Source organism: Ammospiza nelsoni, chromosome 5, assembly GCF_027579445.1.
Source record: "Ammospiza nelsoni isolate bAmmNel1 chromosome 5, bAmmNel1.pri, whole genome shotgun sequence".
Taxonomy (NCBI): Eukaryota; Metazoa; Chordata; class Aves; order Passeriformes; family Passerellidae; genus Ammospiza; species Ammospiza nelsoni.
Genome location: NC_080637.1, coordinates 43858805 through 43883072, shown reverse-complemented (window position 1 = coordinate 43883072; position 24268 = coordinate 43858805). Strand labels below are relative to the sequence as shown.

General features: G+C 37.7%; 1 protein-coding gene across 4 annotated transcripts in view; it reads left to right on the top strand.

Annotated features, from left to right (window-relative positions):
• EEA1 (early endosome antigen 1) overlaps positions 1 to 24268 on the top strand; it is an 84862-nt gene that overhangs the window by 10967 nt on the left and 49627 nt on the right. For 3 of the 4 annotated variants that reach the window (XM_059471502.1, XM_059471500.1, XM_059471503.1), the window contains 9 exons: positions 10894 to 11021; positions 14881 to 14935; positions 15070 to 15135; positions 15976 to 16015; positions 16823 to 16930; positions 17012 to 17133; positions 18560 to 18715; positions 21198 to 21314; positions 23316 to 23654. In XM_059471502.1, the coding sequence (XP_059327485.1) occupies positions 10894 to 11021; positions 14881 to 14935; positions 15070 to 15135; positions 15976 to 16015; positions 16823 to 16930; positions 17012 to 17133; positions 18560 to 18715; positions 21198 to 21314; positions 23316 to 23654 (1131 nt within the window). Of the gene's footprint in view, positions 1 to 10893; positions 11022 to 14880; positions 14936 to 15069; positions 15209 to 15975; positions 16016 to 16822; positions 16931 to 17011; positions 17134 to 18559; positions 18716 to 21197; positions 21315 to 23315; positions 23655 to 24268 lie in introns of those variants that run through there. The other variant, XM_059471504.1, reaches the window with a different exon arrangement.

Below are 24268 nucleotides of genomic sequence, written 5' to 3'. Positions count from 1 at the left end.
AGTATCATGATAAAACATGGTGTTGGATCAGGCACATCCTTTGTGAAAAAAAGTGTTTTGAGTTCTTATTAGCTAACTTTTTTTAAAAGTGGATTTTTAGTGCAAGATAGGTACATTTGGTAAAGGGAACAGAGGGTGGTAATATAAAAAAACTCAGAAACTTCTCTTTTTGAACCTGTTTAAGAGCTTATGTATTGCAGCAAAATTATAAAAATAGTTAGGAAAAAAAATTAATAGATACTCTTACTGGATTTTTTTATGCCCTCAAGAAAATGTAAATGCTGTTTCAGTTAATAGATGTAAATTGTAGTGCATTTCTGAATTCTTCCAATTGTGCAGTGTAAAACTCACACTAGCCTCCAGCTGCACAAGGCTATCTGATTCTTTTTGCTGCAAACCTTGAGAGAGTAGATTGGACTTCTTGGGGTAGGCAGCTTGCTGTGCACTGAATGGGTTTGTATAGAGGGGAAGTTTTCCATTGCTTCTGCCAATGTTACTTTTGCTGAGTTTTGAAATCTAAGTGTTTATTCTAGGATGTGTGTGTGATGTGATTTTATTGGGTTTGGTGTTATATTTGCTAGGTAGTGCCTTTTTCCTTCCTTATACTTGATGTGTATTTACACTGTCTTTTTGAAGGGAAAACTTAAAATTGTTGGATGTTATTCCCAAAAATGACGGAAGGAGTCAATACATTCTTTATTCTAGAGATAGCTTGAGATATCAAGTGTGAAGTGTCAGCTGATAAAGTGAGGAAGATCTGTGGTAAGACTGACCTGTGCTGCTCTCTTGGAGTGGTGTGGGACCTCTCAGAGCCAAGGCAACTTGAGTATGGCTTTTGATGGACTCCTCACTGCCTCTTGTTGAAGCAAAGGCTGTCAGTAGTGGTCTGTTGTGGTCAAGTCAACTTCTTCTTTTCTTTATTATCTGGTCATGATGCAAGTGCTGTACTTGAATAAGCTGTGGCATTCCTGATGTGATGGTGTCAGTAGGTTGTGGCATGTGAGCCATCAGAGGTGGTTTGATTACCTGAAGAAGTTACTGTTTTATTTAAGCTGCTTGTGCTTAGCATATTTTATGGAATTGACTGCTGGGTTTTTGCCCACTTTGAGTTTTTGTTTTTCCACTGACTTTTTGTCAGTTCCTTGGTCAGTACTTTTCCCTTGAAGAGCTGATTACATCTTGTAACTTGATAAACCTATGTGTTGAGTGTAGCACTTGAAATACAAATTCACTTGTTTCTAGCTGTTGCTCTTTCCTGTTGCTAAAGCTGTGTTTCTTTGTACTGTCGTTCAGTAAATATCTGTAAGAGGTGAGAAACAAAGAAAGAAAATATATGTGGGTTTTTTTTTTTTTCAGTTTGATCTTTTATTATGTGAGAATGCCTAGAAGCATTGGGGAATTCTGTTAATAACTATAGTCAATACTAGTATGAAAAGTTTAACATGTTTGACTGCTGAGAAGTTAACAAGCAAGCTGATTGTTTGCTGCTGGAAAAGAATAGTTTGCATTTGTAGCAAACACATAGAAAAAGCAACACAGCCAGGCTGTCACACCTCACTGAATCTCTGCCCTTTCTGGGACAGCGTTATAACAATGATAAAATGTTATCAGTGTCATCTTATGTAGCAGACATATGAAACATTGCTCAGTTTGCCTTATTTAAACTGTTAATATTTAGTAGTATTGCTTGTGATTAGTACTGTGGATAGTACATAGTACTGGGAACAGTTCAAATACCTTTTGTTGGAAAGAGTGCTGAAGAAGCTTGTGAGTTCAGGATTTTTGCTAGTGAACTCTCCTTAAGCAAGGAGATAGGATGTGTTGCAAGGCCAGTGTTTAGATACACTTTGTGAGACCTGAAAAACTGTTACACGATTAAAAAAAGCCTTTATACCTTGCTTTAGATTTCACATGTAGTTTCTTTGCTAGTTCTCCTTCCATTGGTACACCTATCAGCTGATGAAAATTTTAGCAAGTGCCCCTGTGTTTTCCTTGCTTTTCCTTCCTTTCTGACCTCCATGCAGTGAGAATTGTCTTTGTTTTTCAGTAACAAGCATTCTCACCTGCAGTGTCCTGTTGTGGGAAAGGTTTCTTGCCACTCACCTGTAGCCTGATTTATGGCCATCTTCTTGAGCAGCTCTCTGCAGCCCTCTTTTGCAAAGTAGGGGTTGAAACCTATGATAACTGGTGAAAATGTCAGTGTAATACTTCCCCTGCCCCCAAGATGTGATGAAGCCTTGCTTTGAAATACAGTGGCCTATTCAGCTGCAGGAATAACCACCAAAATGTTGGCAAATGTCTGTCCATGTGTAGCAAACTTAGCCAAACAAATGATGTGTGAAAGTCCCACACATTGCCAAGTTCCCAAACATTGTTTCCCAACTTCCATGTATACAGTGGTGTCACTAACAAAAGCTGTGTGGTGGCTTCTGTTTTGTTTTCTTTTCTTTGAAAGGAATGATACATTTCTAAACTGTGTCATGCATTTCCTGACAGTTTCTGTTGGATGTTCAGATGATCTAAACAGTGAGTCAGTACAGAGGCATAGTTTGAGACCTCCTGTGCTGTTTTTGTCTGAGGCATCCAAAGCAACCACTGAATGATGCCCCTGCAGCATTTAGAATATAGTGGCTGTTAATATCTGTTGTCTTATCCACCATTGGGCTAAATCTAAGGCAATTTCCAGACACTTCTTTTGGGTAGTCTTCATAAATTTCCAGACTTTTGGTAGGAATGTATTTCTTGGCTAGTACAAGCAAGATATGACCTTGATGTTTTCTGAATAGGCTTTTCATAGCAGAATTACAGAGAATGTAAATTGGCATAGTAGTTGTGCAAAAATGTGTGGTTTTTAAATCAGTCTTTTAAAAGATCACATTCTTTATGTTTTTTCCCGCTGACTGTCTCTTATTGTGGATGCAATTGATTGAATCTTCTGTTTCTATGCATGCCCTTGGAGTGTTGCAGACTGTTATTGCACAGAACATAATGTCAATGCTTTAAAGCTGATATTTTATTCTCTTTCAGTTGCTTCTCAAATTAGGTTGTGGTGCCTGTTTTCACCTCAACAGTACTCGCCTGCTTTGCACACAAACAAAAATTATTGATTGAGTTATATTAGTATATTAACTTCCTTCAACATCTGAACAGTATTAAGAGAATGAAGAATTAGAGATACTGATTTGATTTGACTTGGCCATGGAATATGACTTTTCTTTAAGAACTAGAGATCCCACTGGATTAGAATTTCTAACTGATGACAAAGTTGTAGTCTTGCAGGTTGTGACACAATTTTAGTCTTACTCATCAACAGCAGTAAAAACATAAGACAACTGAACTAGAAATTATGTTGGTTCTATTCTTCTCAGGAAGAATCCAGCTTCTTTTCTAGGAAGAAATCAATTCTACATTCTGGTATAAAATACTACATAAATACATCTTTGCTCTCTTTGTCCAGAAGTTTAAATACTTGTAAAATTGAAATGGACTGCAGGTCTTAATTATACTCAACATGACCTTTTTACCTACTTTCCTAGTGATTAAATAGAGATGTTATCTGAGAAAGCCACTGTCATCTTAACTGTTTACATAAACACAGAGGGAAGGGTTTTATCTGGTGAAAGACATGAAAAATGTCAACTGTATTTTCTTTTTAGCAATATATAAAAGGAGCGACCTAATTTTTTTATTCTTTAACTTAAAATATGTCATGATTTTTTAAATCAATATGTAGGCCTTCTGAAATAAATTATGAAATGTAGTCTTGCCCTTGCTGTCTAGGCAGACTGTTTAAGCTGCTTCTGAGAACTTCCTGAGGATTCAGTTAATTGCTTTGATATATATTTGGAAAATACAATCTAGAAGCTACTTGATACATCTTTCAGCTCTGAAATATCACTTATGTTTCTCTCCGCTGGCCCTAAATATATAGTTTCTGATCTTCCATCATGTAAAATGTTTCAGCCTTTAAATCACTGTGTAACTGGGGAATATCTGGGTTTTAGCTTGGATTTACTGTTTGAGTGCTGGTGAAGATGTGTATCTTATATTGAGGAAAATTTTGGAGGTTCATCTGCAATGGAAGAAACATGAATGGTGAGTTTACTTTCAGTTTTCTAAACATGCTGGACTTTATTCACAGCATACAGCTTATTGTACAGTACAGCTGTGTGAGAGTAGGTCTGTATTCTGAGAGATGGACAGACATAGGTCGTGGCCAGAAGGTGTTGCAGCCCTGGGCTTCAATCACTGCTGTTGGCTTTTTGGTCATGCAGCTCACTGGAAACAGGCTGTAGCTAGGAATGCTGGCCTGGTATTTCTGGAAGGCCAATAGTGAAACTTAGATACTCAAATCTATTTAAACTTAAAGCCTAGTCATGTGAATGCCAAGCATGTTAAAGTGCATCCTGGGTTTTGGTTTGGGCTAAGCTGTCCTATAGCATGTATATAGTAAAATAGTCATGAATGTTTTCCATATGGTAAAGTGTCAGTTATCCTGAAATGGTTCTCTGAGGTTGTGAGGTCAAGGTGTGGCCTTTTTTGGTTTGGTGTTTTTTGTTTTGTTTTATTCTGTTTTGTTTTGTTTACCATAGTTCTTAAATATTTTCCAAGAATGCAAAACAGTGAAGCAGTGAAGTTCCATGGTTCCCTAAGCTTGACCCACTTACTTGTTGTAAGTGCTGGAATAAAAATACAAGATGTTGCAGGAGCTTTGTTTGTATTAGTAAATGCAGCTCTGTGCTATATGAAGCTATTTGTGCTATATGGCTCTCTACCACACACAGATGTAAATCAGCAGCAATCATAGCATCCTAAATAGGAGTACTTATTCAATTCTATGCAGTTTTAAAATGGGATTGACTTCACTATCCTCTAGATCATCTTCTAGATATTGCTAGAAGGTGCTAAGGAAGCTGAGTTGCTATGGCTCTGACTTTAAAACTTAAATAAGGTGCCTTATTTCTTGTATTCTAAGGACCTGAGCACAGCTGAATTCCATCCTGTAAAAACTGTTTTGCCCATGGGGCTGTCCTTCAACCGTCCTCCAGTTTTAATTTGTGAAAGAGGGACTTTGAGTAAAGTAAACTGTGCTCTCACTCGTTAACTAATTAAGGCAAGATTTCATATTGGCTTTAAAAGACCATTTCATTAAAGCTTAGGGCAAAAGGAGAGCAGTTGGCAGAAGAAGAGAGATTGAAAGAATCTGTATGGAGGTGTCTGAGTTACAGTTACTGATGATGGAGCCCTGGGAGGTGTTATGCTGACCCTACCTAAGGTATTCACATCTGTTCAGTCAGGTGACTGCTTTCTTGCTCCATTAACTGTGTTGAATAGCTCTGCATTGGTAGTGACTGGGGAGTAGACATCTACATGTAAATGTTGGGGGTTTTTTAAACCTCAGTTGGGAGCCTTCAGTTAATGAAAAAAACATCATTAAAAGTAAGACAATATTCTGAAAAAGCTGACATTTTTGAAATACTTCTTTACACAGCCAACCCCATCACCCCTAGTTCTACAGAGCAATTTAAGAAGACAGAAACCCAGAAACCTTTCAGTCCTACACATTCATTTTCCTGTTACATGATTTTAAACTGGGAATAGTTTATGTGAGGATTAGGAGGACTCTATGGTAGCCTGCAGTTGGTCTGGTTGTGCACTTGTCTGCCTGTGGGTCTGTGCCCTGCTTTTGCTGGGCACTGTGTTTCAATGTTGTAGGTCAAAGTTATTCCAATAGTTAATAGCTCTGTAAATTATTTTAGTACAAAAAAACCCCAAATCCCACGCTAGTTTTTGTAGTGCGATTTTCCTTCTAGTGTTGCTTTTAGTATCCTGGCATACTTCCCAAAGAATGCTATCTTAATGATTCATACAACTATTAATGTTACCAGAAAGAAATAATTTACCTTGAATGGCTTTAAGGAGATAGAGCACTGAGAAGCTTAACATTATCAAGCTTGAAAATAAATCTCAACTATTAGAGGAGATAAGTAGTTTTTTGTTCTTTGGGCTTATTTGTAAGTCTATCTTGAGAAAGGTAGGTGAAAAAAATCTGGTGCTTTCATGGAGTCTGAGATCTTTAGTGAAATTTGGCATTATAACTCAAGCTGAGGCAAGATGCTTTCCTATAAAACTTCTGTGTAGCAGTTTCTGTTCTGCTCTGAGTGAAACCCATGTGTTTTGGAGTCTTTGCACTGAGGAAGGCCTGTCCCACTACAAACAGCATGGTACTGTGGTGGTGCTCGATGCTTGGCATGGCCCGTGGGCCTCCTGAAAGAAAAATGTTTCCTGTGGGATCAGAAAATTGGGATTTGAAGTTTAGCATCTCACTCATTCTCATTGGAATGCCTGGACTATTGTGTCAGGGTCTGTTTTGAGCTGTAAATTGTGTGCTGTCTCCTAGTTGTTTGTTTGTACATGTATATTGGAGTTTGGTTTGAATGCCTTTTTAAAAAATTGTTCTTTCTGTGCATGGCTTCAGAAATTCTGTGGTGATCTCAATAACTTCTTGCTGATAAAAACTAGTGCATGTAGTTGTGGATTATGTTTTGTTTTCTGTGAAACTGTCAGGCATCTGCAAAAGTCCTTGAATTCAATAAATTGTCATTTCTTGGTGAGAAGATATAAAAACAAACCCAAGTAATCATTATTTAACTTCTTTTAGGCTCTTTGCTTTCTGTGTAAAGTGAAAGATAAACCCAACCAGAAACTTCAACTAGGCAATCATGAGTTATGGTGTCTTGGAACTCAGTACATCCCTCCGGGTGTCCAGAGTTGCCGAGGCCCCTGCCGGGGGGCTCGGACAGCCTGTGCACAGCCCAGAACACCTGTGGATTTGATTTTGACCTGTGGAGCAAATTACCAGCTTTGTATGAGGACCTGAAAGTCACAGAAGTTTAAATAGTGTAATAATGAAATTATCACTGGGTGAAAAGGTAGATTTTGGGATTTTTAGAATGGGGGTTTGGGGACAAGCTGGAGCAACTTTGGCGTGTCTAGCGTTTTTTCTTGGTCTCCATCTTCTGCTATCATGCTGGCACTTTGGGATTGGTTTAGAATAGAAGTTCACTGTCTAACATAGGTGATAGGTATTGGAAAGTAATTGTAAATATGATATACATTGTTTGTAGTATAAAAAAGACAACTCTGCCCCCAGGGCGGTCAGAGTGCCGCTGGCTGTCCTGCTGAGCAGATCTCGGCTTGGCAGAAAGAAAATTTTATAGACAAGATTTAATAAACAACTTCAAGACCAAAAACTGAAGAGCTCTGACTTGTTCTTCGGATGCACAGGCCGAAACAGAGACATTTCACACATCTTGGGGCTGCAATTAACAACTAAGCTCACGAGATATTCAAAAAGTCAATGGTGCAGCACTGAAGGGGCTGTAAGTGATGTCTTTGCTTTTATTAAATGGAAAATGTGAAATATCTTTTGCTTCTCTGTGGCTGTGCTTTATGCAAAGTAATCCCTAAGTACATGTTAAAAGGAAACCAAAATTCAAGATACTTTCAACTTGCTTCTTCTGTAAAGGAGTCTGTTAGTTAAGGTATCCATCCAGGTGCAGGCTTACTGGCAAGGATGCCTCAGCTCCTCCCCTAGGCTCTGATGACACCTCTTGGTTGTAGCTGCTCCATCTCCTCTTTATCCAAGACAGGTGTGGTCCTGATGTAGGAATATGTTGGACCTGATGTAAATTCCTGCAAGCTGACAGAAATGTTTACTGAATTTAAGCACCTCAGACTATCAGATTTCTTCCCTTCTTACATGTTTGTCTTTAGAATAATAAAATACACTTTTCAACATATTTAGAGTTCATCTCAAGATGATACTGAGAGATGTTTCTATTTGGCTGTATTTAATTTTAATTTTTTTTAAGAGATAAAGTTAGTGATCTACCAACCCAGTTTCCTAAACAAAATTGTCACTGGGGCTGATAGTTACAGATCCAGGAAACTTACATGCTTCTATCTGTTACTGACTGCTGCCTGAAGGATCCTGATGATTCTGATTTTCCTACTGTAAAGCCAACTGAATTGGTGCTGCTGACATCAGAGTTGACATTGGATATTATCAGTCTGTGAGGTGCAGCTGATTCCTGGGTTTGTGCAGTTTGAGGCTCTGATGTATGAGTGCTAGTTGCCTGTGTTTGTAGGAGCTGGTGTTCCTGTCCACCTCTGTACAGGAAAGATGACATTTCCCATGGCAAGGGTACCTTGTTGCTGAAGGGTGCTGGCTCATTCTGTTAGAGCCTGTGTGTCAGACCTCCAGCAAAAGCTGCGTTAGAGTAAGGGTGCATCTGAGAGCTGACTCCAACAGTGCCAGGTCCCCCAAAACTGAGGCCAGCCACAATCATGACAGTGCTGGTGGAGAGCCTGTGGCTGGTGGGTGATGCTTGCTTTATCTCTGCTTGTATGGGCGGAAGGCAGTTTCTAAAAAGAAGAGGAGGAGGTTTTGTCCATGTTTCCCATCTACCAGTGACAATATGCCTGCCTCCCTCCACCCTGCAGGCTCACAACTGCAGCACATTCCCTTTGCTCACCAGCTCTGCTCTGCCTCTGGCTGCTTGTCCTTGTGGACCTTGCCTTCAAATCTGCCTCCCTGCCTGCCTGGAAATCTTGGCTGGCTTTGCCCAATAATTGAGATGAACGATTGCTGTCCCCCTGGGCTAATTGCACATGTAATCTATTCTTTCCTCTTCTCTAGGGCTCCTATTTGCATAGAATAAACCCCAAGCACAAGAAAACCACAAAAAAGAAACCCAAGCAAAAAACCAGATTTTGCTGTTCAAATGAAAAGAGATAAAGGGCAAAAGGAAGGAGAGGCCAGAGCAATTTTCTGCTCTCATTCTTTCTAGATGCACTTACTGGAACTGTGAGGAACACATGCTTTTCTCTATGAACAGCTTTTCTCTATGAACAGCAGACCTTCCCATCACTGGGAAACTAAACACAACACGGAGAACTGCTTAGTAGAGTTTCATCCTGAAAGGATGCTGTCGTTGCACTGTGTGAAATTGACTTCTTTCTGTATAAAGCTTACTAGGAGAAAACCCAATCCTATATTTTGTAACCCCCTGTAACCACAGGGGGTTGGCTGTGTGCCAAGCAAATCCCTCTGGTTCTTGCGCTCAGAGTGACTCTCACTGGCATCCTATGCTAATTGCATTAGATAAACATTACTGGGAACATAGTAGCTGAACAAATTCTGTACCTATACTTATATATTAGTTAACTTGGTTTAATCTTGAGTGAAACTGTGCTGATCAACTCTGCCAATAAATAAATGGTTGTTAAGGTTTGATGCCTGTTTCCTGCTTAGGAAAGAGTACTCTGTTTTGTTTGGTCTAGTTGTGACAAAACTAGTTTTCCATATGATATGTGGTGGACTTGACAAGCAACTGTATTTAGTAATTAATTTCTGAAGCACGAATAAATAGTAGAAGTTATGAAGGCTCTGTTTAGAGCTGGGGTTACATTTGAGTAGCTGATCATGGTAGTTTTCTTGGGTTAAAATCATGTAAATGTTGTTGAATTCTTAGTGACTTGTGAAACAAAATACTATGAATGCCAAATTAATAAATTAATGCTGTTTGTGGTTATCAACATACGCATTCATTATGTTCACTTTGTCCTAATATTTAAATCTGTTAGCATCCAGATGCAAAGTTAAGAGCAGTAAAGTGCCAAAAGTCTTCATGTGTACTCCATAACTCATATGTGAGCCTGTGGTAGGTGAAGTGTGATAATCCCATTTAGAGGAGTGCTCTCATCTTGGATGCTGGAGAGCCTTGGTTTAATGTTGGCATACGCTACAGTTTGTAGCGGCATAAGAAAATTAAGGATAACATATAAATGTAAAAATACATATTTGAAATTAGTTAAAGGGACAGGGGGTCTTTAAAAAGTTAAAGACAGGCACCCCACTTACATGAGGTCCCTTCTGCACTGCTTGGAATTACAGGGAGTCTTTAATGTGAGATGAGGTTTTTAGCTCTTACTCTGGGAATGTCTCAGTGTCGCTGCTGTTATGGGCTGAAGTGTGGATGGGAATTGGGCTCAGAGTTGGTATGATAACCACATGAGTGAGGAGTCAGTGTGTAGTCCAGCACTCAACACCAGATGTAATAAATGGTGAAAAATTAGGCGGATGGTACTTCTGGTAAGTGGCAGCTTGAACACTCCATGAATGTTTAGAGATACATAAAGAGGAACATAACACTGTTTTCATTTGTGGGCTAATGGGTAGAATGAGGGCATTGATCTGCTAAATTTCCACTCTGGTAAGCTTGTAGTATGTATGCTGGAAAGAAAATTGAGGGTTTATGATTCTTAAGGCTGTAGAGATCTGATTTTTTTGATGTGGTATTTATTTGAATGGCATTTACCAATTAATTATATGAAAGGTAAAAGGTGATTCTTCGTTGTCTGGCCCATATTAAAATCAGTAGTTTCAATATGGAGATAGTTGGTTTATTAATAACTGTGCTTTAGAGTGGATCGTTATATCTCCTTTTTAAAGACCAAACTCCAGATGCTACCTTCTATTTGGAATAAGAATGTGATTTTATGAAAAGTTGTGTGGAAAATTGTTTTGTTGGAGGAGGGGGAAGGAATTGCAGAACAGTCCTTTTTGTTTTGCTAAGTAAAATTTTGTTGCTGGTATGTAATACTGTTGGGGGAAAAAACTCACTGAATAATGGAATGTGCCTTTTGCAGTCATTTTCTAACATTTTAATTACAAAAACTCTTATTAGAGCATGAAAGAATTAGCATGAATCTTCAAAATTGCATTTACTACTTGAACGCACAAACAAAATTTACGGTTCTGTATAAAAATAAGAAGGAAAAGAAATGTATTTCATATTTTTGTTTCTTTGTTTTTCCTTTTTGTAATAGGGCTTTATTTGTCCTCTCTGTATGAAGTCTCATGGATCAGCAGAGGAGCTGTTCAAGCACTATGAAGCAGTTCATAATTCTGGCATTGATTCAAGTCACGGAGGGGAAGGTCATCTGTCACCAGAAAGGTGAAACAGTACTCATTTGTGCATGTGCCTTTGTGCTGGTGTTGAGCTGCTTCTAGTTACACTGAAGGTTTTATTAACTTGAACTTATGCAGTCAAGTGTTTAAATGTTCATGTCCCATTTCCAACTAGAATTAAAAGGCATCTTGTAGCTTACGTTGTCTGATACTGATCTGACAGTAGGTGAAAATCAGATACATATGTGGTATTAGGCCACCTGTTTCTGATTCTGCAGACAATTCAGCATTAGAGACCAGAATGATTTTTACAAGTGTGGCAGAAAAAAATGTGGGTTTCTCCTAATTTCTAACATAGAGCTGAAATATCATCATGGGAGAGTGGAGAGGACAACCCTAAAGACAGGGAAGAAACCCAGTTTTGTCCCTAGTTAATTAGGATACTTACTGGGGAATTACAACATCAGTATTTGCCTAAATAGCTTCCCTAATTACCTAGTTATTTGCAAATCTGAGAAATTTCTATGTGTGCCAGTACGTCTCCTTCTGTGTTTCAGAAAATCCATGCTGATTTTCAGAAATCTTAACTAGTTTACTGATTTTTTTTTGGTCAAAACTGTATTATTAAATGCATCCCTAGGAAGAATATCAGGTTGTTTCTTTTTTGAGAGCAGTGGTATGTAGCAGGAATTGATAATGTGAAACTTTCTCTAGAAATATTAACTGAGTAGTCTCAGTTGCTTTGGGAAGGTTTTTCTTGGGTGTAACATTTTTATAGGTTTCCTCTTGCTTCCTGCTAATTCCTTTTCTGTTCAGTGCTTGTTTTGTGCTGCTGTAAAGAGCAGTCCATGCTGCTGTTTTGTCACATTCCCCTGGTTTGTACACAGGAGATTCAGAGCGAGCAGCATGGAGGTACATAGAACATGACCCCGTGGCTTCTGCTGATCCTGGGGAGCAAACAGTTCAAATGTTCTCTCACAAGCACAAATACAGGCCAAAAAGACAAATAATTACATTGAAAGAAATACATATATTTGTGTAACTAACTCAAGAGAGGGTCACTCTTTGGTGAAAAAAGAGTGTGGAAGACAACATGTTTCAGTTGTTACCCAAATGCATATCTGTATTTGATCTGACCAAAGCTGGCAAGCCAGCACTGAGCAAAGCTGGCAAGCCAGTAGGAGCCAGCATTAGCAGAGGTCTTGGATGACTCTTTTCTTGTGGGTAGCTGCCTTTTCTCTCAGTTGCTGCATCAAAAGAAATCAAAATTGAAGCTTTATACAGGATAAAGTGATAGGGTACTAATGAAATCATATTGGGCTTCTGATGTGCACATTTATTCAATACTATTCTTTTTATGCCTAATTTAAGTCTTTTTGGAGTAATTCAACTTAGACCTGAAGTGATACTTTTGTAGGATAATAGCATTCACGTGGGAGAATTATTGGTCATAACTATATTGTTTATATAGTTTATGAAATTCTTATTTTTATGCCTGCAAATTTCCAAAATCAGCCAGATGTTGGCTGGTGAAATTTAGTTATTTTTCCCTGGCTCCTGACAGTTTAAGGACAAGTAGTTTTGTTTTCTCTCATGTAATTGAAAAAGTGGATGAGGTCTGGGAGTTAAGATGGAATAAAGGGAATCTGGTGAGAGCCATTGTGTAACACATGAGCTGCATTTTCCTATTAGTGTGGCATTCTTTAATGCTACTCATTTGCTTGTTTCCTTGAGAAAACTCTCATTCAACATAAATATGTTTTTCCATGCCTTGGAATTCCATATTAAAGAAATATTGTAGCCTGCAGCAGGGAGCCACCCCACTTGTTCTCCATGTGTGAAGCTTATGTGCAATTCTTAGGACCAAGAATGGGAGGTGAAATTCCATATGTAGTCAATAGGAAAAGTTAAGTACTGGGAATTGCACAGTTTTCTCTTCCTGCCATTCCCCAGTAAATGATGATGAATAAGTTTCAAGAGTAAATCATGTAACTCCCCCAGTGTGATTCAGCAAGGCCATCAGAACTCAATACTAGGGTGGAGGCACTGGCTTTACAAGTGGAAAACTGAATGGACCATAATGAAAAGGCACTAAGGATTTTCTAGTTGGTAGTCTCAGATGTGCTGAGAGGAGGAAGGGATTGTCACAGTGCTAGCAGAAAAGGAGATTTGGTGAGGATTTGGATGATGGGAAGAAAAGCAAAGTTACAGTGCCTGTAGCAATCACTTACACTAAATCCCCTCAAACCATCCCCCCACCCCCTCCAACCATGCACTTTCCACTGGTTAAACTAAATTCAGGTTTCATTTTAGAATGGTTTAGCAAAATTTTATTTGGGATATGAAGGCAACTACTGTAGAAGGCCCCTTACATTGCAAACTCATTCCTTTCTCCTCCCTTATCTCTACTACCTTATCTCTACTACAAACTAGCTTTATACAACTCAAACCCTTTGATGCATTGTGAAGACCAGGGCACATTAAATGCTTTGGTATTGCAGGTGTGGTATATGTTCAGTCCAACTTCAATACAGCTGACAGTTCCACCTGCTTTTTTATTTATAATCTTAGATCTGAGTCTTACCTCATTGACTTGTACTGATGAGAAAGTGGCTCCCTCTTCTCCACCCACAGCCAGGTTTTGGAATGCAGCTACACCTGCCTCAGTAAAGTTGTATTTGCAAACCTCCAGTAAATCTGTCACACAGGCAGAATAATGTGTACATAACAAAATTTCCCTCTGAAAAAAGTAAATCTCCCAATATCCCATGTTTGTTTTGTCATTGAAATTGGTCCACCTTGGAGTTTTTGCTCCACTGGTTCAAATGCATGTTTCACTTGCTACTTGATGACCCTGACCCTGACTGGTGAGGAATAAATTCAATCTACACTAACATATTAACATCAGTTAATATGCTAATGTAGATTGAATTTATTCCTCACCAGTTCAGCTAAGGAATAACTTGTTTTGGTGGTTTATTTTCTACTAAGTATGAGATAATTTGAAAGAACATCGGTGGAGGAGGGGATAATGCACACTAGCAGCAATAAAATTATATGGTATAAAAGTGAGAGGATTTTTTGGCACTGGTACCCTGACATATATATTCTGTGTAACCCTTAGTATTGCTACTGTACAAACAGTAAGAAAAAATATTTTTACATTATTTTAATGACCCTTGTGTTCTTGATTTGGAGTGTCTATCTCAGTAATGCAACATTATTCTTGTGTGTATAGTTGTGCAACTCTGTAAGGAGACCTATGATTTTGAAGGATTCTGTGTGAATCAATTACTAACAGTTATAGCCTTGGATTGTGTGTTCTTGTATGGCTGGAGGCTTGAGCATGAAATTTGAGAATTTAAAATTCTAAGGCTTTAAATATTCAGATCATTAAGTGAATATGTCTGTGGGGCATACCAAATTGCTGTGTGGATGAAAAATTATGTAACTGCATATTTCAGGAGTAAGATAGTATGCTGTTGCTTACCAGTAGTCCATGATATGGAAAGTGAAGGAGAAGAAACCTGTCCTTTTTTTAACAAAGGCATGCAAACCCATTAAATGTTCCAATGCATAGGTTTGTCATTCTGAACTCATGTGGCTGAGCTGATGCACTGATTTAGATTTACATTCTGTTCTCATGAGACTTTTTATTCTTATCTATTTCTTTACTTATCCATTTAATATGTTTAGCATTTCTCAGATGTGCAAAGTGATATTAATCTTGTTTGTTCTAAGTTAAAAAAACCCCTAAAAATAAATATTTATAATTATGTAAGTTACATTTATGTAGTACATGGCTATCAGTCTGATTATTTAACATGCATTACAACTTGTATGTAATTGACAAAATGTAACCACCGTCTATTCATTTTCTCCACTCTGTGGATATATTTATTCAGAGATGAAGTATCACTGCTCCGACAAGAAGTCCAGGACTTGCAAGCTTCACTGAAGGTTGGAAATGTATTTTACTTGCACTTGGTTCTTTGTTTCAAATTGAAGTGTTCCACTGTCTTGAGCAACCAAATTTATAGTCTCACTCCCCATCTTCTTTTTTTTTTTTTTTTTTTTTTCATTTTCCCCCTTAGGAGGAGAGGTGGTATTCAGAAGAGCTGAAGAAAGAACTAGAGAAATTGCAGGGGCAGCAGCAGCAAGTAATTGCTTTAAAATACTTGAAGCAGGTTTATCGTCAGCATTGACATTGAAGATTAAAACCTTTTTTGTAAGGCACGTGGCCTGATTTAGTTAGTTCTGTAATTTAAATATTGACGTGTTCTTGCAAGCAAAACTAGTTATCTCTACACAATGTAACTGTGTATATAAATGTGTATATGGAAATGTAAAGAACAAAGTCAGAATAGATAATGATTCTTCCATACTACTCACTCCAAGTTCAGTTCAGACTTTTACTTCTGTTGAGCTTATTCAGAACTCTGTTTATTAAAGAAAGTAAATTGAATGTGGTGTTTCATCTTTTATGAAAAAAGGCTGTGGAGTCCTTGTAAAGAACTTTTGGAAAACAGTGGTGTTTCATAGGTATCCAACTGAGCTCAAAAAATAATGCAAGGCAAATTGTGGTGTGTTGTGCCCTAAAAGAAGCTTGCTTTTTTTATTACTATGAGCTGCTTAGATGTGGGATAGTTACAAACCTCAGAAAACCTCTGTCAAAGCTCCCTCTCAGGATGTTCTTGATGTCTGTAACCTCTGTTTTTAGGACAGATTTCTATATAGAGGAAAGGGAGGGGGAGGGTATTCTTTCTGGAGCCTTATGAGTGGAAACCTTAATAGTGTAGTGATATATGAAATGAAAAGTCATCTTGGCCTTTTCCAGTCTTCCAAATATAAGTGTTTGAATTCAGGTATTTTTATACTGCTGTGCAGTATTTGAGCACAGAAGTCCTTGTTTCCCTGTCTTTTCCAAAAAATGGATGAACTTTGGAAGTAGTAGTTTTTATTCCTACTGTCTAATGGTGCATTTATTCTGTTTTCTTAAGGAATCTAAATCTGATGGATTGACAACAGCTACGTCTACAGGTGGCTAACATTTTATTATAATAATTTCTGCACTGCTTTGGAATTTAGTTTGGTTTAGCTTTTAGGTAAATTAGCACTTTTGGTAAATTAAAGAGCTAGAAAGCTGGAATGTTACAGTTACTGGCAAAAAGTTAATTGTAAGATCTATTAAGAGCTATTTATGTTAAGCAGTGGTCTGGGGAAATGTTCCAAGGGCTCAGGATTTGAAATTTTTAGAAGCAAAACAGGAGTTCTGAATCTGAAAGCAGTTCTCATGAGCCATCTGGAACACTTCTTTAATAATTTCATATATTGAAGCAGTGAGCACTACTACAGCACTATACTATATCAACTCTAGCATTTTTCAGTGATGGTCTTATGGAGTGTTTTTCTGTGCTCATTGCTAGCAAAGAAAACAGTGAATTTTTGTTTGTTTTGATGACCCATAATTTTTGGTCCATTTTTCTCCATGAGGCTCTCACAGAATAAAATTTTCCCTATTTGTACATAAACTATCTGACTGATATTGATTAAAGGTTTTAATTACAGTTCAGGGCTTGGAGTTTAACATCATGTCACAGTGATCTGCAGGGCTATTTGTGACCAATGAAAACCAATATGTACTTAGTCCTGCAGAGTACTCAGCTAGTGACAGTGACATCATGCTTGCAGATATTTAACTTCAGTAAAGTTGTTCACTTTGCTAAGATGATTGGATGTTAAGGGATTTTGGTTTACATATTCACCTCTCATGGTTAGTTATGGGCATGAGGAACTGTATTGTCCTAATTCTTCTAGAAAATAATACTGTTCTTTTTATGGAAATAGAATCATTAGAACGGCAACTAGAAGAGATCCAAGTAGAAAATTTTAACATTAAGCAAATGAAAGACTTATTTGAACAAAAAGCAGCACAACTGGCCACTGAAATTGTGGGTAAGTGTATTAGCATGAGATCTGATTCTCTTCTTGTGCAGTTTGTGAAAGGGATCATTTATTCAACTTCTTTCTTACTAGATCTTAAATCAAAGTATGATGAAGAAATCAGCCTTCGGGAAGGTGCAGAACAGAAGGTGACAAACCTGAGACAAGAACTGCAGAAAGAGAGAAGTACAGTAGAAGACTTAAAGACAGAGCTGGTATTCACATCACATTAATGTTTTTGTTGTTTTCAAGTCAAGGGAGGCGTTTATGTAAACGCTTGCAAACATGGTTTTAAAGCAGGCAAACTCTGTCAAACTTGAAGATGTCTGCTTGTGGGCTGAAAAAATCCAGAGTACCATTGTTTTTGATCTGCATTTTCGGTGTTTTTCCAGTGAGAAATTATATGTTGTTTCTGACATGTATTAAAATCCAGCCTGCATTATGTTGCAGTCTTCTCATTTGATGCTCTACCATTCAGCATTTCTGCAGTATATTACACATATACATGTGCTGCACAGACCTGAACTTGGAGCATGCCATTGCTGACTTCAAAATCTATCTTTAGGTCCCTTTTTCCATGAGGTGTTATGCTCTGACTGTCCTTGGGCAGCTGGATTTTTAAGAAGTGCTCAGAGAGGTGTTTTGTGACATGGTGGTTGAAAATCTGGCAGCTGTCATCATCATGCCTATGTTAATCTTGTCCCTCTTGTACTTGGCTGATAATACCAATGTGTGTGTATTCCAGGATTTGGGCTCTTGATGACTTTTATATTCAGCCATGGCTCCAGGGAGCAATCCCAGTGACTCAGCAAGTTGGGGCACTTCTAAAGCAGTAATGCAAGGAATTTCCTAGTTTCTCACACTCAGCTACTGCTTAGACTCTGGAGGAAAGTAGGACTTGTTTATCTCCCTTCTTCCCTGTAGCTGACTGCCCTCAAGGGCCTATTGGCCTTGCCCAAATGCTGGACCTATCCATTCCTCCCTATTCAGTTGCTTCTTGTGTTGCCTTTTCCTTATTATTTATTCTGTTCCTTTTCTATTCTAAAGATGCCAACACTCCTTTTCGCTGCTTTCTTTAGTGCTCTTAGTTGCCACCCCTCTCCTTTCCCTCCATACTGTTTCCTGCTGAGGGATTTTATTCTGCTTGAGATGCAATTACCAACAGATTTTGCCTGTGGGTTTGGTATGAGCCCCATCTGATAGCACCTTCAAGATGCTGCCTTCAGCTGCCCTTTTGTTTTGTCTGTGGTGATTTTCTGAAATAATTCTGGAAGACAGGGGCAGTATCCTGTATCTAGCCATCTACCTACATAAAAGTTACAAAAATTAAATCTTTGAGACAATTTTTGTTTTGTCAGATTTGGTTGAAATCAATCAGCAAGTTCAAAATTTAGCAGACAAAGCCTAAAAACTAGCCCTTAAATCCTGTTTTCTTTGGGAATTATAAGCACTTCTCTGTTTTTTTGCTAGTTTTTTGGGGGAGGGTTTTTATCTCTTTTTTATTTATTAAGCCTAGCTGTAATACTGTATATGTCACCTTGTCTATAAGTGGATTATTTGATAGATTTTTAGAAATGCCATTGACTCTGGAAGCATGTCTGCCATTGTGATGTTTGTTGCTCACTGTTCCCAACTTTTCAGCTACAAAGGCCTGGTGTGGAGGATGTGGCTGTCCTGAAAAAGGAGCTGGTCCAAGTTCAAACACTGATGGATAAAATGACCCTGGAACGTGAAAGAGAATCTGAAAAGCTGAAAGATGAGTGCAAGCGCTTGCAGGCTGAGCAGGCTAACTCTGAGGTACAATAATCATGTATTATAATAGTCATAATCTTACATAAAGATGTGTGTTCTAGCTTTGCTGCGATTATCATGTGAAAATGGAAAATAATAACCAATCATAATGAAAAAGCATATTTCATTATGATTATTTCATTATGATTATTAATCATAATGGAAAAGCATTTAATTGAATCTTCTCACTTCTTCAAAAGTTTTGGTTATTCTGCTCTTCCATCAGTTACAACTTCCACTTCTATAACAAGCAGAAGAAAAGGGAGGCAGCATCTCAGATTTGGATCTTTAAGGATATCTTCAGTCCTCAAACTGTCTCAAACAGCTGCTGGCTAAAACACAATTTTGCTAAGTGTTACTCATAAGAAAATAAGAACTGGAAGTCCTTCATGGCCACATTGGCTGCAGTGCTTGACATGAATGTTTGGCCATGTTTCATCTCAGCTTTGCTCCTCAAGAACACATCAAGGACTGAAAGTTCAAAGTGGTTTATACACCATTCTTGGCTGGTTTTACAGGCTGGCTGAGAATATACATATTAATATTGGTTTCAAAGTAAATATCTGTAAAATAAGGTAAATGCTCAGTATGGGTGAAAATAACAAAAATCATATTAGCCCTATATGAGAATCTTCAAATACTGCAGGAGAGGCATGTGAAGAACAGTGTAGTCTACAATTGTCACCTAAATCTGCTGGGTGTTTATATCTTTTTCAGAGCTGTTCCTGAAACTAGCATCTGCATCTTTCACATGAATATTCATACTGAGTGGTTCCTTTCATCTTTAGTTTTTCACTATAGTTGCTCCTGCATTGTGAATGTGTAATGAAAACAGCTGCACTGCTTTGGAGCTAAGCATTGCTATTGAATCTCTCTGCTTATTGGGATTTGTTTCACTATCTTATAAATCTTCAATAAATGAAGCAGCTAGGCTTGATTGTTAACTTGAGTACCCAAAGAAGTAAACAAAATTAGTAGCCTAAATTGAGGGTAAATTTAATAAAGCCAGGACTAGTGTTTTTTTTGTTTGAGGTTTTTTTTCCCCTCCCACTAAGCAAAGGCATTAGAAACACTGGAATATTTATAAAATAAATTTGAGGAAGTGTGCAGCTTTTGCAACTGCTTCTTTCTGTCTTTCATCCATCAATTTTATCCTTCTGCTTTCTAATAGAGACACTTAAATTTGAGGTAATTTTTTTTCAAAGCATTTAATTTTCATAGCAAATTTCTGTCATATCAAGACAATTTCAAGACATTATTAAACAGATGCATTCCTGGTTTTTTAATGGTTCGTTATTCATACAGACTCATCAGCAAGAAAATACCAGGGCTGAATATTTACCCAGGATATATTTCCCTGTTAAGAAAGAAATGTGAGATTGTCTTACTGAATTGTGAACAAGAAATGGATCTTTATGCATTTAAATTATGATTCTAGTTGGAAAGGCTGCAGTGGTGTCCTTTGTAAGCTACCTGCACATTTTCTGCATTATATTCTCTCAGTGAAATAACCATACTGTTTTCTGATAACACCCTGGAATGTTTGGCCAAAAAAGACCAATCCAAGGATATGTTTTAGCTAACAGCTCTGTTATGAGACAGCATGGTGAGGCACAGAGTTACAGAAAGTCAGTAAACTATATGCACTATATGAAAATTGTTCTTATGTTCTCTTTGGTGTTCCTTTTTCTCTAGGAAGGTTGTAAATTGGATGGTCATTGTCTATTGCTTCTGTTCTGCTTTAGTTCACTTTTGGATTCAGTATTTATGCATTTGTGCTGAAATCTCTGCTTATGGGAACAATAGGAAAGAAAGCTTCTTTATAAAAGGTCACTGCTATATAGTATATTTTAAATGAGTGCATTAATACACAACATGTTTTAGGGTAGCTATGCCCAAAAGTGCTTTTCTTGTTTTTTTCCATTACTGTATTCAAATACTGTGCAGTCATTGATATATTTTGTTCTGTACTGATCCTGTTTAATGGGGTAGTATTGTTCCTCTGATTATGCTGACCTGCAGGGTTGATGTGTCCAAAAGTCACACAGCAAGTTTGCATCAAATGCCAGATGCTCTTGCTTCTAGAGCCTTTTCCAGCACATTTCCCTTCCTAGAGGGGCCAAGATTTTGGCCATGTAACTGCAATGATATGGAAAGGTTTCACCTTTGGCTAGAACTGTGATAATTATCAATGGATAATCTGTTATTATTTTCATAATTTTGGGTTCAAGCTGGCATTTGCTGGCATTCTGGATTGAGTCAGATTTTTGTCTTCCAGAACAGGATATAAATGAGTCTCAGCTGGGAAATTACACTCAGTGATACTTCTGATGGTGCTTTGAGCTTAGTTTACTGGTGATTTTTTTCCCTAGGCATTTTATTTGTATAGAAAATGTATTTTTTATTTTACTACCAGACTTCTTGCTTTTGTTGGATTATGCATGGAAAGCTTTGTTTTAAATGTGGATTTTTCTGTTTGTCTTTTCAGGCTACTATTAACCAATTAAGAGCTGAACTTGCCAAAGGACCTCAGGAAGTAGCTGTGTATGTTCAGGAGCTGCAAAAACTTCAAAGTTCAGTCAAAGAGCTAGAACAGAAGAATCAGGTGAGAATGTTATTATTTCCTATGCTTGTCAGCTCACATTAAAATGGAACCACATCACACAATGCCTTTGGAAACACTGAAGACTATCTTCTTGCAGAAGTTGAGAATTCATTTGCCATTTTGTTTAACAATTGGATTACTATAATGTGCAAGCAAACACCATATTTTAATGATCATCATACCCTACAACTGAAATTCTTTAGGTTGCTATGATTGCAAATTTTTAATAGCTGTAGTTCATGCTTACCTATCATTAAGCAGAATTGCCATCTCACACATTAAAAGTAGTACCCCTGGAAATAATACATTTGCCTAAAAATCATAATTTGAAAGATATTCTTGGTTCTCTTTGTTGGTTTTCTAGTTTCTTAGCTTTTAGATTATACTTTCATCATATTTTTCAGGCCATTTACTGGCATAATGAATGGTAGAAAATGAAAATTTATTCCAGAAATTTCTCAACTTACATTCTTTGAGAGCTGTTACCAGAGCTTTTGAGCTTGCTGCATTTTGTATTTGTGTTTAGAAGTCATGTATTGTGGGGGTAAAAATGGAACTAAAGGGGGGCAGGAAGCAAGGACAAAGATGTGTACTGCTTAATGTTGCATGTAACACTGGATATGAACTGGATATAACATACAACATACGTGCATTTACTAGGAACCTTGTCAGCCTTGGAAAAAGGAAAGGGCAAGGACAAAACAGAGTCTATTTAATGTAATCTAATATTAAAACATTTGCAAAAAATATAAGAAGGTGAAATAAAAATTTGGCAAATGAAACTAGCTTTAGCAGGATGACTCTGTTTGGCTCACTAAATCAAGTATAGAACTGAAAAGTAAGAGTTGTCATGATGTAATTTTCCATAGACCAGCAACAATGAATCAAGCTTTTGGCAGAAGTGTTGCTGTACAACATATAGAGCCCTATTCTGAATCTGTTGGTATTTCATTAACAATGAGGAGTGAAACAGATTGATGCTTAAGATAACCACACATTAAGAGAGAGTCCTCTGCTATGTCAGGTTAATGCCAAACACCACTTGAGGAATTGGAAGAGGAGAAGTGGCAGTGAGCTGCTTTTCCTCTTGCAGTTTTAGTGACTTAAAGCAGTTTGCAGCCATCTTTTAATGCAGCTTTTTGTAAGGTGGTATCCATAAGAATTATGTGCTAGCTATGGAATTTTGGCCCTGGAGGAGTTGGACCTAGAATTGGAAAAGGTAAGACTAGCTTACAGTAGGAGAAATTGCTTCCACTTTGAACGATGTGTCATACTTGAAAAATGTATCAGGGAGGAGCCATTAATTCATGATAGAGCACATTATATGGAGAATATGTAGAATATAATACATTTGATGTGAGCATTGGTTTATAATCCAGTTGCAGTGTGAGAAGATATTTCTGTGCATTGATGTGAAGTTTTTCAAGCTCATGTACAACCTCAAGCAAGAAAGCTGTTTCTTATATTTTCAGGAGCTATACTGAGAAAAACAGAGGGATATATAAGTATATATATAAGTATATAGGATCAGTTTTCTGAGCTCAGCTGGAGCTCTCTCTCTGTCATTTTTAAAGCACAATAATTATGGGGCTTGGCTTGCCTTGCAGAGGCCAGTAAGGGCCTGTAGCCCAGAAGATAGCTTGCATGGAAAACTTTTCAACTTTTCCCTAAGCAATTGCAGTTGTAATTAAGTTGGTTTGAACATTCAGGGAAAACAAATTAGTTTTCAGGATACAGAAATGGAGTTTGTGTCGTGTTCTCAGTAAGAGGAAGTGAATTTATGTGAGAATATGAAAAACAGTATTTCCAGTTGAAACTGTGTGCTCTATGGGCTTTAGAACCAATGTGTGTGATACAAGATACAGGTTAATATTTTCTTTAATACTGTTTTTTAACAAGCTCTTCACTGTTCAGCATCAAAACTTAGAAAGAAATTTGAACAATATATTGAACAGCTGCAAACAGAATTGTACTTGAATTGCTGTGTAACTCTCTTCACAGAGTCTAACTGAGAAGCTGCTGAAGAAAGAACAGGACTACACCCAGCTGGAAGAAAAACACAATGAAGTATCTGTGAGTAAGAAGAATGTGCAGGCAAGTTTTCACCAGAAGGACCTGGACTGCCAACAGCTTCAGGCAAAGCTGTCTGCTTCTGAAGCCTCGATACAGAGACTGCAGACAGAGCTAGGCGAGAAGGCAGAAGCAAGCCAGAAGCTTAAAGAGGAGTTATCTGAAGTAGAAACAAAGTACCAGCATCTCAAGGCAGAATGTAAACAGCTCCAGCAGCAGAGGGAGGAAAAAGAGCAGCATGGCCTGCAGCTCCAAAGTGAGCTCAGTCAGGTAAGTTTCCTTAGGCCTCCTTGATGGTCTAGGAATGGTTCCTTAAAACCTTCTCACGAGTTAAAAAAACTGCATATTTAAATGTATGTGCATATTTCTTATGAACATGCACTTACATTTCCTTATTTGAAGGAGAGTAATTAACCAGCACTTGTGTTTTACTACTCTGTAGGAAGTCTGAGAAAAGTAAGTCTTGGTTTTGCATTTGAACTGAACAGTGCTTGATTTAAGTCTGAGTAGTGAATGTAGTAGGGAATACCTAGTGGGAAAAGCCAGGGTAATGTGAAATGTTGATATTGCTTCCTTAGTGTTTCTCCCCAGACAACTTCTCTTTATGTTGCTCATAGCTGGGAAAGCATCCAGAGCATACATCCCCCCCACCAGAACCTATTATTCTGCTGAGTCAAATGACTTAGAGAAGTAGGACTTTCATATAACATTGAGCATTTTGAAACTTGAGGTTGGTTGAATTCAGTTTATCTTTTTTTGGAGAGTAATGTGTTAGGAGAAATATGTGTGTATCAGTAATCATGTCCAGACTTGAGATGTAAAAAATTATATCTTTATTTGTTAGTATGACATACTTCATTTTAATCTTGCTAAAGCTTATTGGT